The sequence below is a fragment of the Plecotus auritus genome, assembly GCF_963455305.1.
Source record: "Plecotus auritus genome assembly, chromosome: 6".
Taxonomy (NCBI): Eukaryota; Metazoa; Chordata; class Mammalia; order Chiroptera; family Vespertilionidae; genus Plecotus; species Plecotus auritus.
In genome coordinates, this window is record NC_137773.1 from 124,507,752 (window position 1) to 124,525,107 (window position 17,356).

Below are 17,356 nucleotides of genomic sequence, written 5' to 3' on the forward strand. Positions count from 1 at the left end.
TCAGGCAGCAGTGTCGCTGGGAAGTTAAGTGATGCTGCAGCTGTGAGTGTAGCTGCCTCGCTGATGGGAGGATTGCTGAAGGATTAGAAGGACTCCTATGGAAAGGTCTAACAGCATAGTTGGTCAGTAGTAAGTGACTTGCTTAAGAGCAGTGAAACCACAAAGCTATTTTCATCTTTTACAACCAATCAAGCTCCACTTTGCAATGCAAGGAAATGAGCCATATAATTATGTTCAATATCAGCTCTTGCTGTTCAGTGATTTACACTGAGGTCTCCAGTTTTTTAGCCACAATGCAGGTAAGGACTAAATCACATAATGTGTTAGCTGCTATTTTTCTGAGGGGAGTTTCTTTCTTGGTGCTGGTGTCTGAATTTTTTCTCTTTTCTGTCTCATTCCTGCTCTTCCTTTGGAGAAGAAGGGGTCCACACGGAGGAGCTGGACAGTGAACTAGGTAAACACGCAGCTGCCGCTGCTGCATGACTCACGCGATGGTTTTGTCGCCAGTGAATTGCTTAAGGCCCGGGTTCTTTAGTCTGCATCATCCAACTAGGATTTTCATTCCAGTTTACCCACCAGGGGTCAGTCTTACAGCCCACATGTCCCGCTGTAATAAGTTTCGTCTGCAGAGAGGAAGTCCGAGTGAAGGAGCCTGCAGGGAGAGCTCGCAGTGGGTGCTGGGTATGCTTGTGCCCTGAGGATTAAGAAAAAACAGAGGGATGGAGGCTTGCCACGCCCCTTGAACTCTCTCATGTAACCTTTCTCAGCCTGGTTTTTTAATTGTTTGGTGTGGATAATACAAAAAAAGCAAAGCAAAACAAATAAAAACCTATCAGACTGAGTCAAGGATCATTATAAGAGCAACACTAATACAATAATTACAGTGAGTATTAGCTGAATAGTTACTGTCGTCAGTATTGTGTTGTTATTAAGTCATTGGCCACATGTTTGTGCCTGTGGTGAATGGGGACCCTTTCCTTGGGGTGTATGTATCTGTAAATCAGGTCTTGACTACCTTAGCAGTGATAATTTAGAAATTATTCACATTAGCAGAAAATGCCAAACTCTGTTATCCTCCTTTGCTGTCGGACTGTATGCATACTGCTCCCTGCCCAGTTACTGTTCAATGTTATTCACATCAGTTTGCATTCCATCTGCTCCTCCACGGAAGGATCCACAGCAAAGCTCCAGTTTGGCTAAATTGCACAAGAAGCCTTGGCTGATTGAGAATTGACCATGGTATATTTTTAAAATGGAAAATTGTTTAACATCAATGGGAAAGGAACTGTACTGAGATCATTGAACCAGCCTAGCATTTAAAGATTGCCTTAACTGAAAATAATGAATATTTCATACAGAATATTATTTTTTATTTGATTTTGTGTGATAGATAACGACTGGAGTTACAATATACTAGAATTTAGCTCTGTTTTTCTTAATGTTTGGACATATCCTCTCCTAACTGATGGATATGCCAGTGATGGTCGATAATCATTTATAGATCTATTTTAAACATGATTAATACGTTTCTTTTGTGGTCATGGTGGTAGGAATAATTTGAGATTCTACCTGTGTAATAGAACAATTTTAAAAACTAATTTTTTTTTTAATTTATCAGTCCCGTGATGTTAGATAAAGTAATTGAAAGAGGCAGAACTAGGTTTTCTGGACATAAAATGAGTGCCCTAATCACTTGTTGAACCAATGCCAACTACTCTTGCTGCCCAGCTAATAGGTGTGAGTGGCCACTGTCTGTGCATAGCTGGTGGACATGATACGGCCGAGTGCAGGGCACACATTGATTTGCTTCTATGCAAGTTCAAACATGGACATTTTTAGGAAAGAGGTATTTTTTTCCCACGTAACTGTAACAGGGTGGGAATTTCCCTGTCCGGCCACAGACTCTAACAAAGAAGTTTTAGTGGCTGCATAGTGTCCCTTCTTATGGTCCTGGCCACAGTCCTGGCCACAGTCCTGGGCGGTGGTTTGGAAGTGGAGGAACTGTCTCAGGTTAGATCAGGCTGTCTGACCTCTAATTGCCCACTTACTGGTGTTATGACCTCGGGCAAGTCATTCGCCTTCTCTCAGCTTCCCTTTCCTTCTGTGCAGGGGCTGACAGAGGCACACCCGGGTGCTTGCTGGGGAGACTTAATGAGAATGTATCTTACTTAATGTTTGTCCCTGGGATCAGCTCATATTGTTTTTGCCAGTTTTATTATTTATTACCTAAGTTCCTCTTAGGGACTTTTCAGCACTTCCTTATGGTACTTTTTGCCTTTAATATGGAACATGTGTACTGTAGAAATGGCCCAAATGTGTCTTTGAAGGTGTTATGGGAATGGAGCTCCTGATTTTTGCCTATATGTGTTCACTGCAAAGAGTGGTGTACATCCATGTACACACACACACACACACACACATATACACACACTGTTTTCTTTGCATTCACTCCAGATTCTATTGACAAGCCATTGACCATTTTTTAAACAAGAGGGACCTAATCTTAAACAATAGCAACTGTCAGGTTTCCGGTGAACAATGCAATTCCAGATGAGACTAGGACACCCGCTCTGAAATCTGCCTCTGGGGCAGGGGTTGCTGGCATGGGTTGGACACAGATCCTTTGATGATAGAGTTGTCATATCTGAACTGTGTTGTGTGATCGGGTCATTAGCTTCATTATGCACGTTTGGTTTTGCAGAATGGGGCACATCCTCTGGGATAACATCTCCCCAAAATTGAAAAGCACTTGTAAACCTTTTGGGATCACAGGGTATTCACGTGCTGAAAGCAATTAGGAGAGTAAAGAGGAGGTCTCCTCCAACCCAAACTAAGTCACAGCTTTGGAATGTATCTCTGAGTATGAACATGACTTTCTGTCTGTGTGCTGACAAATCCCTTAGTGAAGAGCTTAGAACATTCGACTGCTCCGTATTTGCTTCTGTGGTGGCAATTAGTACAATGTGAGGTTTTCAGAGGCGGAGCAACAAGCAAGCAGGCCGGCCATACAAAGCTGTCCATTCCTCGTGTGCCAGCCGGTGCTGCGCAAAGTGATTTTACAAACACCCTCATTTAATCTGCCGTGGCCTTTGAGGTCAATCCAGGAGAAAGACCTGCTCCCAGCATGTTGAATAACTAGACCAGGTCCAGCTCTCCACGGGGGAGCCCGGTTCATCCAGGGCTGGGCAGCCCCAGTGGGTCCTGGTGCCTGAAATCTCGGTGCATGCTGTGCAGTCTGGTCAGGTGATGCCATTTTTTTCTGAACTTCAATATTTTATGCTATTTTCAGTTTTTTAGAACCAAATTGGCAAATTTGAGGACAAACATCTTCCTTTTATAAATCGATGACCCATTTCTACTTTAAGCAGTAGGGGGGACTAATTCCTATTATTAAACTAATCACTTTGGAAGTGAGGACTCAAAATCTATCTTTTCTATTTTAAATGAATTTTACTTGAAAAACTAGAACATTTTTAGAGTTTGCTGATCTGTCCCAGAAGCTGTGTCTAGATTTGCAAATGTCCAGAAATCCTAGTTGAGCGACCTCATTCTCTGTTGACTGGATAGCTAGGCAGGCAGAGTGGCCCTTTCCTCGAACACTCCGACCCCCAGCAGAGCACTTATCAGCAGTGTTTGAACTGTCCGCTCAGATGGGGCACTCGTAGTGACCTGTGTCCGGGTGCCTAGCTCACTCTCAGGCAGACAGCAGGCAGTCACTAAATGTTTGAGAAATTAATGATGTGATGAATTGAATTCTTAATGTTTTCCCTATTTTATCTGAAGATAATAGGGCCAAATATTTAAGGTTGCAGATTCTGAAAAGAAATTTGGCTCATTAAACATAATGCGGCCCTCTCCCACTCACCAGTTCCCCTGCCCCATGCCTGAACAAATACAGGACTGTGCACCAATTTGCATTTTTTTAATCTTTGATTTCCCAACTCCTTGGAAATATCTTCCTGGTTCTTTTTAATTTAAATGGTAATTTCCAGTTTTGTAAGGGGAAACCATTTCCCCAGCATGTGATTTGCATTAGTCCATAAGACTCTGCATATAAAAAATGCCAAGTTTTATCAACATCTGCAAATTGGACCTGTCTAGCCTTTTAGTAGCTTACATCTTTGAATTTTTTAAAGGAATTCAAAGACTTCTTTAAAACCTGCTCAGTGTGTGTGTTTTTAAATTAGAAGAAAGGGGGCGGGGAGGGGGGAACCTTGTCTTTTTGTTTGCAAACATACTGTGGAACAAAAACCATGAAATTAATGTGTCTTGATGTGCAGCCAAATTTGAGGAAAACGTGAACTTGAAGCAATTAACTTGTGTGTTTGAGTGCACTTCAGCATGGAACCGTTGGTGGCAGATGTAAGCCCTGATGAAACGGTCACTATTTAAAAGTAATGGTCACGTGATTCCATGAATTTTAAAAAATCTAGCATTTCAATATATTTTCAGTGTTTGTAAATTCCATTTAAGTTGGTTTATTTAATGGCTACTTCTAGGAATGATGACTCACTTTGAAGCCCTGTATTATACAACCTTGCCTCTGCTATGTACCCATGTATGTATTGGGTGGCTTTCAAATTAAGTCAAGTAATTGTTCTCTGCCTAGACTTTGTTTATTGACACAAAACACAACCTAATTGCTTTTGTCACCACGTCAGCTTATCTGGTGCAGTGGGCTTTCTCGCACTAGATTGTTGTAACAGCACTCGTTGTGGCCTCGTTAATAAAGGGGCAGCCTTTGATATGAAACCTTACAAAGTCAAGTCCAGTAGAGCACAGTTGAATTTTCCGAAAGGCACACACACAGGGATGGGCAAAGTGGGTTCCCAGCTGCACGTGACATTCTTTTGACTTAATAAAGCCATAACCTGCATGACCTTTTCCATGCGGACAACCTGTAAGCCTACTTTTGCCCGCCCCTGTGCGTGGACCCCCCAATGCCATTTACCACCACATTTGAAGGAAATGTAGGCTAGTGAGACCCATGTTCCTGCTTTTGTAGGCAAACTACTGGTGAAGACAGGCTGGTTCAGGTAGAGTGGTGAGGGATGGGCGCATGCATTTCAGAAACACAACTCACTGTGGGCATGTTTATTTGGTAGCCTTTTTATTAGGAACAAGGAGAAAACAAGATGTACATCTTACCTTATTCCAGGAAGTGAAAAACAGCACAATGAAAAGAGCATGAAAAGTAACACATTTTTATCTAATTTCGCTTTTGTATAAGGTAGTCTAGAAATAAAATGAGAAAATTGTAAATATTTAAGATAGGAATTGGGCAAATTTTAACTACATTTTTATTAAAGCCTAATTTAATAGTTGGTTTAGAATGAAGGCACCCGGGACTGCATTTTATTACGTTTCATTTGCTAGTGCAAAATATCAGTAAATAATTATTCTTCATGTAGAAAAAATACACTGATAAAATAAAAATAATACTGGCTTTTCTTTTAGGATACACAGTTTTAATTGGCCTTAAGGCATTTTTATGAACTTCTTTTTGCCTAACTTGTTGAAAATCCCTAGGCTCTTTAAGAATGTGCTCTTCTCTCTCTAAATGTTCTTTTATTTTTCAGAACTGCCTGCCGGTTGGGAAAAGATTGAAGACCCTGTCTATGGTATCTACTATGTAGAGTAAGTGTCCACTAATCCACACTGTAGCTTGTACCCTCTGTCATCACGTACACTTATGCTGAACAGAGTTTGCCATCATTATATGGTATAAACTAAATAATGATAACATAATTTTATAGTGAAAATATATGTCTATTTTAATGAATGAGTAAATATTCAGCAAATCTGAAGACAACAAATCTATAATAATAATCTATAATAATAATAGAGGAATATGCAAATTGTCTGGGATGCCCTCACAGTAACAGTAACAACCAGCAGGCTATGTGGGGGCGACAAGGCTGGCAGGGGGGATTAGTGAGGGACAATCAAACGACTGAGCAGCAGGCTGCGTGGGGTGACCAGGCCAGCAGAGGGAGACAGTTGGGGGCAACCAGGCCGGCTGTGGGGGGCAGTAAGGGATGACCAGGCCGGCGGGGAGGGGGCAGTTAGGGGTGACCAGGTCAGCGGGGGGGGGGGCTGGTTGAGGGCAACCAGGTCAGCAGGGGGGGCAGTTGGGGGCGACCAGGCCAGCAGGGGGAGGCAGTTAGGGGCGATCAGGCCTAAACCGGCAGTCGGACATCCCCTGAGGGGTCCCGAATTGGAGAGGGTGCAGGCTGGGCTGAGGCGACCCCTCCCCTGTGCACGAATTCCCTGCACTAGGCCTCTAGTCTACACTAATGAAAGAGAAACATGCAAATTGACCGTACTTCCACTATGCCCACAAGCCATGCCCACCAGCCAATCAGGAGCGAGTATGCAAATTAACCCAACCAAGATGGTGGCAGCCGTGGACCTGGAGCAGCAGGAGGCTTGGGTTGCCCCCAGCGATGGAGGAAGCCAAGCTTCCCGCCGGCCCTGGCCTCTGCTCAAGGCTACAAAGTTTCAATTATAGAAGATAAATAAATCCCAGATACTTGTTTCCAGCCAGCCCTGGCCTCCGCTCAAGGAGGCGCTGAAAAAAAAAAAGAAAGAAAAAAAGGAGGGGCTGGAGCTTGGGTCGCCGGGGGGTGATCAGGCCAGGATGGGACGGCAATTGTGGGTGATCAGGCTGGTGGAGGGTGGGGCCATTGGGGGTAAGCAGACCAGCAGGGGGCCAGTTGGGGGTGGGCAGGCCATCAGTGGAGGTCAGTTGGAGGTGATCAGGACAGTGGGGGGGGGGTAGTTTGGAGTGAGCAGGCCAGCAGGAGGGCAGTTGGGGGTGAGTAGGCTGGCATGGGGAGCAGTTGGAGGTGATCAGGCTGGCGCGGGGGGGCAGTTAGGGGCGAGCAGGCCGGCAGGCAGAGTGGTTAGGGGCAATCAGGCAGGCAGGCAGGCAGGTGAGCAGCTGGAGCCAGCAGTCCCAGATTGTGAGAGGGATGTCTGACTGCCGGTTTAGGCCCGATCCCTGTAAACCGGCAGTAGGACATCCTTCAAGGGGTCCAAGATTGGAAAGGGTTTAGGCCGGGCTGAGGAACACCCCTGTGTATGAATTTTATGCACCGGGCCACTAGTTATATTATAAAAATCATGAGGGCCAACAACACTGTGTCTTTTGTTTGCCACTACACTGCCAAGGTCTGGCAGTCCTGGTGTAGGGTAAGCACTTAGTATTACTTGAATGAATGAATGAATGAATGAATGAATGAATGAATCTCAGACAAGCAACCATTCACTAGACCAAGTAAGGAGGGCCTTCTTCAGGAGGAGGACCTGTTTGCCTACTTTTTGCCCTGCCCAAGTCTGAACTGCGCAGTAATTACTTGCTAATTCATTCAGACTTTCGAAAAGGGTCAGCCAAGTCTTAATAATGTAGGAAATGTTGCCAAGATTAAGAAGGGAATTGAGAACTAGCCTAACCTACAAGATCCTGGTGCCTCTGTGCCTCTACCTAGCCTAAGGACCATACACGTGGCTCCTGGTTTTCGTTTCTAAGAGTCTCCCTCACCGTGACCTCTTTACTGTGCGCCATTCTCTAGCAGTGGGCATGCACTCGCCTTCCCATCAAACCCATCAGCTAGTAGGATGACATCCAAGAAAGTAAAAGAAACCCAAGTGATTAAACATAGAATAAATATACTTTATGTCATTTTCTCTGGAAAGACAAGAGATAACTAATAAAAGATCCTTTGAAAGAAACAAACACCATATGAATATTCTGTCATAATCCTTCCTGCCTCTACCAGGGCACCTGGCAAGCTCTGTCTCTCCTGCTGCCACTAAGAGGGTCATTTGTATAAAACCTGGTGATAAGAACATGAGGCAACTATGCCAAGTCATAAACTGCGTGGCATCTTATTGTGAAAAATCCTGAGTTCAGTAGAGCAGTGTCCTTGGGCCTTACTCCTGTCGCCACCTCTTTTCCTAACAAGAGGATTGGTGACTTGGGGCATCAGAAAGGAAAATCTCTGACCTTCATAAAACAAAATTCCTTTGTGTGCCCGGCAGATCGTCTTTCTCGCACATGTGCAGTGGAGGATTGCTTATGTGGGCTCGTTTTGAGTTCTCCCTCAACGAGCTTGTGTATTAAAAGGAACAGGTACACAGCTTTGATGCAGAGGCGTGGTTCAGCAGCAGTTTGTTTTCTTACTGTGCATTTTTCCTCCTTGTGTCATCTCAAATCCAGTGCCCATTAATGTTAGACTCTATCTTAGCATGAAATTGCCTACAGGGATTAGAAAATAAACAACCAGTCCTACAATAAAAATTAAGGGCAGTTAGTCTATCCACCCTATTTGATAAGCCTGCCTTTGAAAAAGAAATCCTGGCTTTAAAAAGAATTTTGATTCTAAATAATCATATGATCAATATGTTCCCAAACTTCTAGTGAAGTGTGATTTTGATGAAGAAAGAAAAATCTGAATATGTTTATGCTTCTGTGTATTTATAGAACATGTGTGTATGTACATAGGCAGATATTAAATAAGACCATGGCAAAAAAAAAAAACGGTGTATTCATATGTATGTATGTATATGTACGTGTGTATGTGTGTGTGTCTTGTCATGGCCTTATTAGTTTTGGGACCATCTGGGTCTTTGTCACTTTGAACACATCCCATTGGCTTATGTTAGCTGCCTTTGGAGTCTCTCTGACTTACGCATTTTAGCCTATACTTTTAATCCTGACTCCATGTCTGTTGTTTCAAATAGTTGACAGATGTTGGTAGAATCCTTTTAACTTTATCATTGCGGTAAACTCAATCATGGACAGCCACATGGCAGTTCTGGCATTATATGTTACTAGAGGCCCGGTGCACGAAATTCGTGCATGGTGGGTGGGTTGTCCCTCAACCCAGCCTGCATCCTCTCCAATCTGGGACCCCCCCTCGAGGGATGTCCGACTGCCCATTTAGGGATCAGGCCTAAATGGGCAGTCGGACATCCCTCTCACAATCCAGGACTGCTGGCTCCCAACTGCTCGCCTGCCTGCCTGCCTGATTGCCCCTAACCGCTTCTGCCTGCCAGCCTGATCACCCCCTGACCACTCCCCTGCCAGCCTGATCGATGCCTAACTGCTCACCTGCCAGCCTATTTGCCCCTAACTGCCCTCCCCTGCAGGCTTGATCGCCCCCAACTGCCCTCTCTTGCAGGCCTGGTCCCTCCCAACTGCCCTCCCTTGCTGGCCATCTTGTGGTGGCCATCTTGTGTCCACATGGGGGCAGGATCTTTGACCACATGGAGGCAGCCATCTTGTGTGTTGGAGTGATGGTCAATTTGCATATTACTCTTTTATTAGATAGGAAGATAGGATAGACATTGCCACACCTCCATTTTAATCTCATTTTTTAATACGTCTGTAATCTGTTTCTTGTTGAATTAAAGCAATTCATCTGGCAGGTGATTCCTAGAACACTTGAGAGTCTGGGGTTTGGAAGCAGCTTCTTCACTATCTATGTTATGTTAGGCGAGTTGTTGCTTAACTGCTCAGAAATTCACTGTTTTAAATATAAATGAAAACAGGGCCTAATTCCTGGCATTTATTGAAGATTGTAAAATACAATGCATGTAAATCACACAACACGATGCGGGATACATACAAGCAGTCAGCATGGAGCCCATTTCCTTCCTCCTCCTACTTGCACGTGACATGAGATGCTCAGCGCCTCAGGCACCTGCTCTGCTCAGTTCTAATCACAGGACTTGGCCCGATGGGCATTGGACTTAGGAGATGAAATGTTTCCTAACTGGGTGCTCTCTGCTTCTGCTCCAGCCACATCAACAGGAAGACACAGTATGAGAACCCAGTTCTAGAAGCCAAACGGAAGAAGCAGCTGGAACAGCCGCCGCCACAGCCGCAGTCGCAGCCGCCATCGGAAGGTTGGCTTTCTCTGTGTGTGGTCCAGGAGCTCAGGGCAGAGCCTGGGCGCTGACACCCCCGTGTGGTCAGGACTGGCCTGGTGACCAAGTCCTGCAGCCTGAGGACTTGATGTCCTGAGACCAATACCGAGCTGCCAGAGTTCCCTGCCCTGGACCCCAGGAGGGGGGCCCGATTCCAAGGCATCGATTGCACTTAATTTAGAAAGGAGCTGTCCTTAGACTGGAGCTGAGGATTTGAGAGTTATTTATTTATTTATTTATTTATTTATTTATTTATTTATTTATTTTTATTTCAGAGAGGAAGGAAGAGGGGGAGAGAGAAGCATCAATCATGACAGAGAATCATTGGTTGGCTGCCTCCTGCACACCCCCTACTGGGAATGGAGCCCACAACCTGGGCATGTGCACTTGACTGGAATCAAACCCAGGACGCTTCAGTCTGCAGGCTGATGTTCTATCCACTGAGCCAAGTCAGCTAGGGCTTGAGAGCTTTTTAAAATTACAAGTCAATTCATGCTCTTTGGAAGATTATGAACAATTCAGCAGTGTGGAGCATTAAATTCTCCCCTGCTACTCCTAACCCATTCTCAGCAATAAGTGCTGCACAGAAGTTTATTAGGGATGTACAAATATGCATATTTTAACACAGATTATAGCTTACATATATGTTTAAATTTAATATATTTTTTATTGATTTTAGAGAGGATGGGAGAGAGAGAGAGAGAGACATCAATGATGAGAGAGAATCATTGATCAACTGCCTCCTGCACACCCACTTCTAGGGATTGAGCCTGCAAACTGGGCATGTGCCCTGACCAGGAATCGAACCGTGACCTCCTGGTTCATAAGTCAACACTCAATCACCTAGCCATACTGGCCGGGCTTAAATATATTCCTTGTGCATGTTTCAAAGCTGGTTAATAGAGATTTACCTTGTAATTTTTATATTCTATTTTATAAATATTTTATATTCTATTTTATTTCATTTAGTCACCTGCTTATTAATAGATGCTTAGGCTTTTCCCAGTTTTTCATTAGACTCTTAAAATAATAGACTTTAATACACCCTCATTGTAAAATGTGAATATCAAATAAATGAATGTCAAATATAACACTTCTCTTATTATAACACTGTATGTAGTAAATTAGATCATAGAGTGGAAACTGGCAAACTTTTTCTGAAAATGGGCATATGGTAAATGTCATGGGCTCTGGTTCATGCAGTCTCTACTGCAACCACACACACTGTCTGGAGTTTGTGAAACAGGTAACCACATGTGTGAGCAAGTGGGCGTGCTTGTTCCAATGCAGCATCACAGGTGGGCTGAAATTTAAACGTCAGGTGGTTTTCATGTCATGAAATCTCTTCTCCATAAAATATAAATGAAAACAGGGCCTAACTTGGCATTTATTGAAGGAGTTTGTTTCAACCATTTAAATCTGTAAAAGCCATTGTTGACTCGCAAGTTGTATAAAAACAGGCACTGGGCCCAATTTTGCCTTTTGGCCATAATTTGCTAACCACTTCCATAGACTGTATGAGAGAGAGAGGGAGAGAGAGAGAGAGAGATCGCCTACTAAAAAGTTCTCCTTTCTACCTCAGTTTCTTTCCCATTTTAAAATAATCTTTTTGAACATTTTCCCTGAGCGGGTGAAGCTTGGAAGTGTTGGTGGAGTTTGGGGAATGGGAGTGTACACTTGAGTGTGTGAGCCGAGCTGGAAGGACTCTAGGCCAGTGGTCGGCAAACTGCAGCTCGTGAGCCGCGGTTTGCTGCTCTGTTGACTAATGAGTTTGCCGACCACTGACCTAGACTCTCTATTCCAATAATTACAGGCTGTTGTTGTTCCTTGTGATTAAGCCCCTATCCAGTGGTCGGCAAACTCATTAGTCAACAGAGCAGCAAACCGCGGTTCGCGAGCCGCAGTTTGCTGACCACTGCTCTAGGCAAATGTCAAGGAACACTCACTGAGTTATCTCTGGGCCTCCAGGGGCAATAGGACTATAGTTAGGACCCAGGAGTATTTCGAGTTCAGAGATGACAAGCGACAGCACCTCAGTCAACTGCTGCCACTCCTTCCCTCCCTGAGACAAGCTGGCTTAGCAGTCCACCCATGTCTCTGTCACATTGGGCTGGCTGAGTTCACTTTGTTTTGTGTCTTTCCTGATGTGTTTTGCTTGGTCTCCCTTTGGACTCTACAGCCAGAGAGAACTGGGGATTTATTGGTTATACCACAGTATTTCTGTCCCCAAAGGTCTTAGGAAAGAGAGAGACAGAGAGGAGAGGTATCTTGGTATTATTAATAGAGAGTGGGATCAAATACCTTTTCTTTTTTAAGTCTTGGCCCCTGGTTTTACTGGTTTGGGCAGCTTTATATTAAGAAGAAGGTGAGTCCTAAGTGAGCAATGGATTCCCTTTCTTGCAGAATGGACAGAAGACCGGTCATCGCTCGTGCCTCCTGCTATTCCCAGCCACCCCCCAAACAACCAGGAGCCGGCCAGAGACACTCCCCTTCAGGGTAAGGCTTTATATCATTGCACCATTGTTTTAGCTCAAAAACCTGATTTTTTAAAAGGTATGTTAAGTAGTGGAATCTTTTAACTCCCAACTCATTCCTTTAATAGTAAAAATCATAAAGATTAAAATTCTAAATGTATCAATGATCAGAAGTGTCAAAAATATTAAAAGCATTTTTGTGTGAATTCCTTCAGCTCTTTGTAATGTTCTGAAAATGACCACTACTTGTCATCAAGGATCATTTAAACCAGGTTTCCTCAGCCTCAGCACAGGTGCCATTGGGGGCAGATACCTCTGTGCGGTGGGCCGTCCTGTGCATGGTAGGGTGTGAACAGCTTCCCTGGCCTCACCCACTAGCTGCCAGTAGCAGCCTCCTGTTGTGGCAACCAAAGGTGTCCCTGCTGGGGCGGGGGGAGGGGACAAAAGCATTCCAGGGTCATGAACCACTGGGATTTAGAGACCACAGATATTTAGCAATTGTGTTACATAACTTGAAAACTAAGCATTAGATATTTCAAGATTCTGGTCAGCTGTATTTGGTTTTAACTAAAATTTTTCTGCAACTGTAAAATGGTGGGACATGTTGTTTTAAATTCTCGTCTCTGATTCTGGCTGCAGTTTTGGCATTTACCCACATTTTACATCATTTCGTTCGGTCTCACTTGTTTGCATTCGCAGAAAGTTTGAGCCCCCTGGAGAGGTTCACTTCTGAAAATTGAAAACTCCAGAATCTTGCTACTTCAGGCCTCATAACCCTTAAATGATAGAAAAGGTTTTCGGGTTTGTTTGTTTCTTTAGTTTTTTTTCTTTTAAATAAGAAAAATAAGACAAGCATCATATTTGGTAGAGTTGGGGAATGTTTGTGGTACAGAACTATTAAAAAGACTATAAAATTTGTTCTCTCCATTTTAAGAGCTGTAAATAAATAAGTAGAATAATTATTTTCTATAATTTTGATTCCTCCATTATAATTTTCATAACAAAAAAATTGTTTTCCTGATAGCTGATATTGTCATGAGATTAGTATTAATATCAATTTATGTAAAATAATGTCTGCTGCCTTGGGTTTACTTTTTAGGATGATAATGGCTTTAATAAAGATAGCAAGTAGATAATAGCATTAATTAAAATCAACACGCTTGTGCCTCCTTCATATTTTTTAAATATAATATTCCTTCAGCAGCCTCATGTCATCATATTTCCCCTCTCCTGGTAAGTCAGCTACCCTAACTTTTACGTATCTTGAACCTCTTTCTGTTCCTTAAACCAGCGAAACTCGGACCATGTCAAATTGGCCTTTGCATATGCTGTTCCCTCTGCAGCGGTCTTTTCCTGCCAGTGTTTGCTTTGTTAACTTCTACTCATCTCAGGCTATGGCTAGATTCCCCTGTTACATTCACTCTTTCCATCTTATGCTTCTCATTTTTAGAACCTAACAGTTATAATTAGTGTTTCTGTGTGTTCAGCTACCTAATGGTTGTTTCCCCTTTAGACTTTAAATCGCAGAAGCAGGAGGCTCCTCGCTGTAGGGACCCCCAAACCAGGCAGCATTCCTTGGGTATCTAGCATCTGCTAAAATATATTGTGGAGTGAAAGAATATACATATGTGTAAACATACATACATGCATGCACATATAGTATGCATGCACAATAAGCAGCAGAGCTTCCTTACAGAATTGTCTTAGAGATGAAGCCAATGAACACTTGAACGGGTCAGGTGCTGGTGCCAAAACCTTAGTGCCCTGCTGATGCGGGTCCATAGGTATCGATCTGTGCTAGGAGCTTCCTTCTCGTTTCTAGGCCTCTTTTCCATTTCTTTTCTTCTTTGAGTCTCTGGCCCCCACATTGGTTTGGGATTTGGGAGAGCTCACTGCACTCTCCATGGGGACCTCATGATTCCTGCCGCCCTTCTGCTTCTCGGCCTCCGTGCTGAGCCTGCCTCCAGTTACACCCTCATCGCAGAAGGTGTGTGGGGAGCAGTGGTCTATGCCTTTACACAGTAGTGCCCAGAGCAGTACCGATCTGACAGGGAAGCAAGCACCTCAGGGTTGTTCAGAAGTAGATTTGGGGTCAAGACCCAGAAGGTCCAGGTTCAGTGAGTCTAGGGCAGGCCCTAAACTTAGTCGCTTCCCAAAGCTACCCAGGTGATGCCCTTCCACCACAGACAGCACCACTAACACCAGTCGGGAGACAAGGCTCTCTGAGAAAGTGGTGTGTGCACGGGCTGAGCAGAGCCCAGACCCACAGCTGTGGGTAGAGAGTGGGGTGTGCACGGGGCTGAGCAGAGCCCAGACCCACAGCCGTGGGTAGAGAGTGGCGTGTGCACGGGCTGAGCAGAGCCCCAGACCCACAGCCGTGGGTAGAGAGTGGGGTGTGCACGGGCTGAGCAGAGCCCCAGACCCACAGCCGTGGGTAGAGAGTGGGGTGTGCACGGGCTGAGCAGAGCCCAGACCCACAGCTGTGGGTAGAGAGTGGGGTGTGCACGGGGCTGAGCAGAGCCCAGACCCACAGCCGTGGGTAGAGAGTGGGGTGTGCACGGGCTGAGCAGAGCCCCAGACCCACAGCCGTGGGTAGAGAGTGGCTTGTGCACGGGGCTGAGCAGCGAGACCCAGACCCACAGCCGTGGGTAGAAAGGCATTTCTTCCCAAAGCCCCACTAACAGATGACCATCCCATACAAACACAATAAAAGGGGGTGAATGTGAAGCCCTCTGGTCTGCCTTCTTAGGTACGCCTTGGAAAAGGACAGCAGTGCTCTGCTCATGCTGCATTACGTTCAGTATATTTTAAGCTCAAAATATGCTGATAGCTTAAAAAACTCATTCAGATAAACTAACACAGGTTCACATTTGTAACTGCACCTATAATAAGGGTAAAAAGCTTGAACACCCGCTGGGACCGCCTTCAGCCTTCTGAAAGACAGTTAAATCTCATTTCTTTGAGCTGTTCATTCATTCACTCACTCGCTGAGCATGTGTTTTTGGAGCATGTAAATGAAAGGGGCAGTGTGCTACACACTGGGTATACAAACAGGCGCACAGAGCTCACAGCTGCCTGGTGGCTGTGTATGTGCGTGTGCGCTGCCCCTCGTGTGGGTTGGGAACGGTGAGCCAAAGCACCAGGTTAGTAGTGAGAGGGAGACTGTTGGGCAGTGCTGGCCCGTTTTGCTCAGAGGTTAGAGCGTTGGCCTGCAGACTGAAGGGTGTTGGGTTTGATTCTGGTCAAGGGCACATACCTCCATTGCAGGCTCAATCCTCAGTCCTGCCAGGCATGCGCAGGAGGCAACCAGTCAATGTGTCTCTCACATTGATGTTTCTCTCTGTCTCTCCCCCTCCCTTCCACTCTCTCTGAAAATTAATGGAGAAATATAGCCTCTGGTGAGGAATAACAAAAAAAAATGAAGTTGGGAAGGGGTTGGGAATGTTGGAGGAGGTCCTGCCGTTTCTCCTAAGATGGTCAGGAAGCCTCACTGAGGAGGTGGCGCCCCTGGGGTCCCTGCAGGGCGTTCCCTTTAAGCTTTGCAGTGGTTCTCAACCTTCCTAATGCCGCGACCCTTTAATACAGTTCCTCATGTTGTGGTGACCGTGACCCCCAACCATAAAATAATTTTCGTTGCTACTTCATAACTGTAATTTTGCTACTGTTATGAATCGTAATGTAAATATCTGATATGCAGGATGTTTTAGGCGACTCCTGTGAAAGGGTTGTTCAACCCCCAAAGGAGTCGCGACCCACAGGTTGAAAACCGCTGCTTTAAGGGCTCTGAGCTCCCTAGCAGCCTCTGCCTCTGCCTCCAGGGTGCCAGCTGTTCACCAGGGCATGTCTCCCTTGTCCTCAGCTCCCAGCTGATGATTGCCATGGCAGCTGTCTCCCTGACTGCATGGACACCCTCCTCCTGGGGCCTGGCAGGCGATCTTACATGAGGAGTCCTGCTATAGGGAGTCCTGCTGTACCTTCACTTCCTTTAGCCGTGGTGACAGAGCCAGCTTGTCTGCTCCCAGCCAGCCAGGAACAGCTCCAGAGAGGAGATTGATGAGCACTCCTATGACTCTAGGCAGTTTGAAAGAGCCTTTTTCAGAGCCAGAAACTTTTGAAATATGCAGTTATGAATTGTATGTATGTACAGAGACCTTTTGAAAAAGGCCTTTTCGATATAGCTAACCAAAACTAACCAAAACTTCCAGGCGCCAGGCTCTCTTGTGCCGGTGTAGGGAGACATTTCCCCCTGTTGCGGTTTGGGTTTTGGTTTTTTTAAAATAACATTTTTGATAGAAGAGGAATAGGGCACATGGGGCAGCTGTAGCAAGGACTGGAGACGGGAATTAGAATTAGGAGAGTTGAAGAGTCTGACCCTTGAATTATATCCACTATTTGGGATAACCAGAGAAATTCCACTAAATCTTCAAACTACAGTGAAATGCCCAACTAATGAAACACAAAACTTCTGGGAACTCTACAAGATGTTATTTATGAATGCTATCAAGAAAATTCAATAAAACCTTAGGTAGCATATCTGTAAGTTATTTAGCTACATATCTATATATTCTAAATAAGACAACTGAATTTGGAGCTAATGGCTCTTTTAGTAACTGTTTTGCTTAGTTTAGGTTTTTAAATTTTGTTTCATTTTTAAAAATATTCCAAGCCACTTCTAAACTTTATTTATTTATTCATGCCAGGAATCAACCCTGGGGCCTCATACATGCAAACCATGTGCTCTGCCACTGAGCTCACCCCCCCACCCCTAAACTTTTTTAAAAAACAGTGGATTTTAGCAGTGGGCATGTCCAGGCTACTTAACAAAGTGTGAAAAGATGCCAATTAACAGGAAAAATCTGTTTCATTTAGAATTCAAATCAAAGTAAAATTATAACTCTTTTTATTGTGAAATCAGTGATGGTACTTTTTTATCAAATTATTCGTAACAA

General features: G+C 44.5%; 1 protein-coding gene across 22 annotated transcripts in view; it reads left to right on the forward strand.

Annotated features, from left to right (window-relative positions):
- Positions 1 to 17,356, forward strand: part of MAGI1 (membrane associated guanylate kinase, WW and PDZ domain containing 1) — a 586,630-nt gene that overhangs the window by 495,661 nt on the left and 73,613 nt on the right. For 13 of the 22 annotated variants that reach the window (XM_080671483.1, XM_080671498.1, XM_080671499.1 and 10 more), the window contains 4 exons: positions 416 to 454; positions 5,580 to 5,637; positions 9,806 to 9,912; positions 12,337 to 12,429. In XM_080671483.1, coding sequence (XP_080527609.1) covers positions 416 to 454; positions 5,580 to 5,637; positions 9,806 to 9,912; positions 12,337 to 12,429 — 297 coding nt within the window. The remainder of the gene's footprint in view (positions 1 to 415; positions 455 to 5,579; positions 5,638 to 9,805; positions 9,913 to 12,336; positions 12,430 to 17,356) is intronic. The other 9 variants (XM_080671494.1, XM_080671496.1, XM_080671500.1 and 6 more) reach the window with 1 other exon arrangement.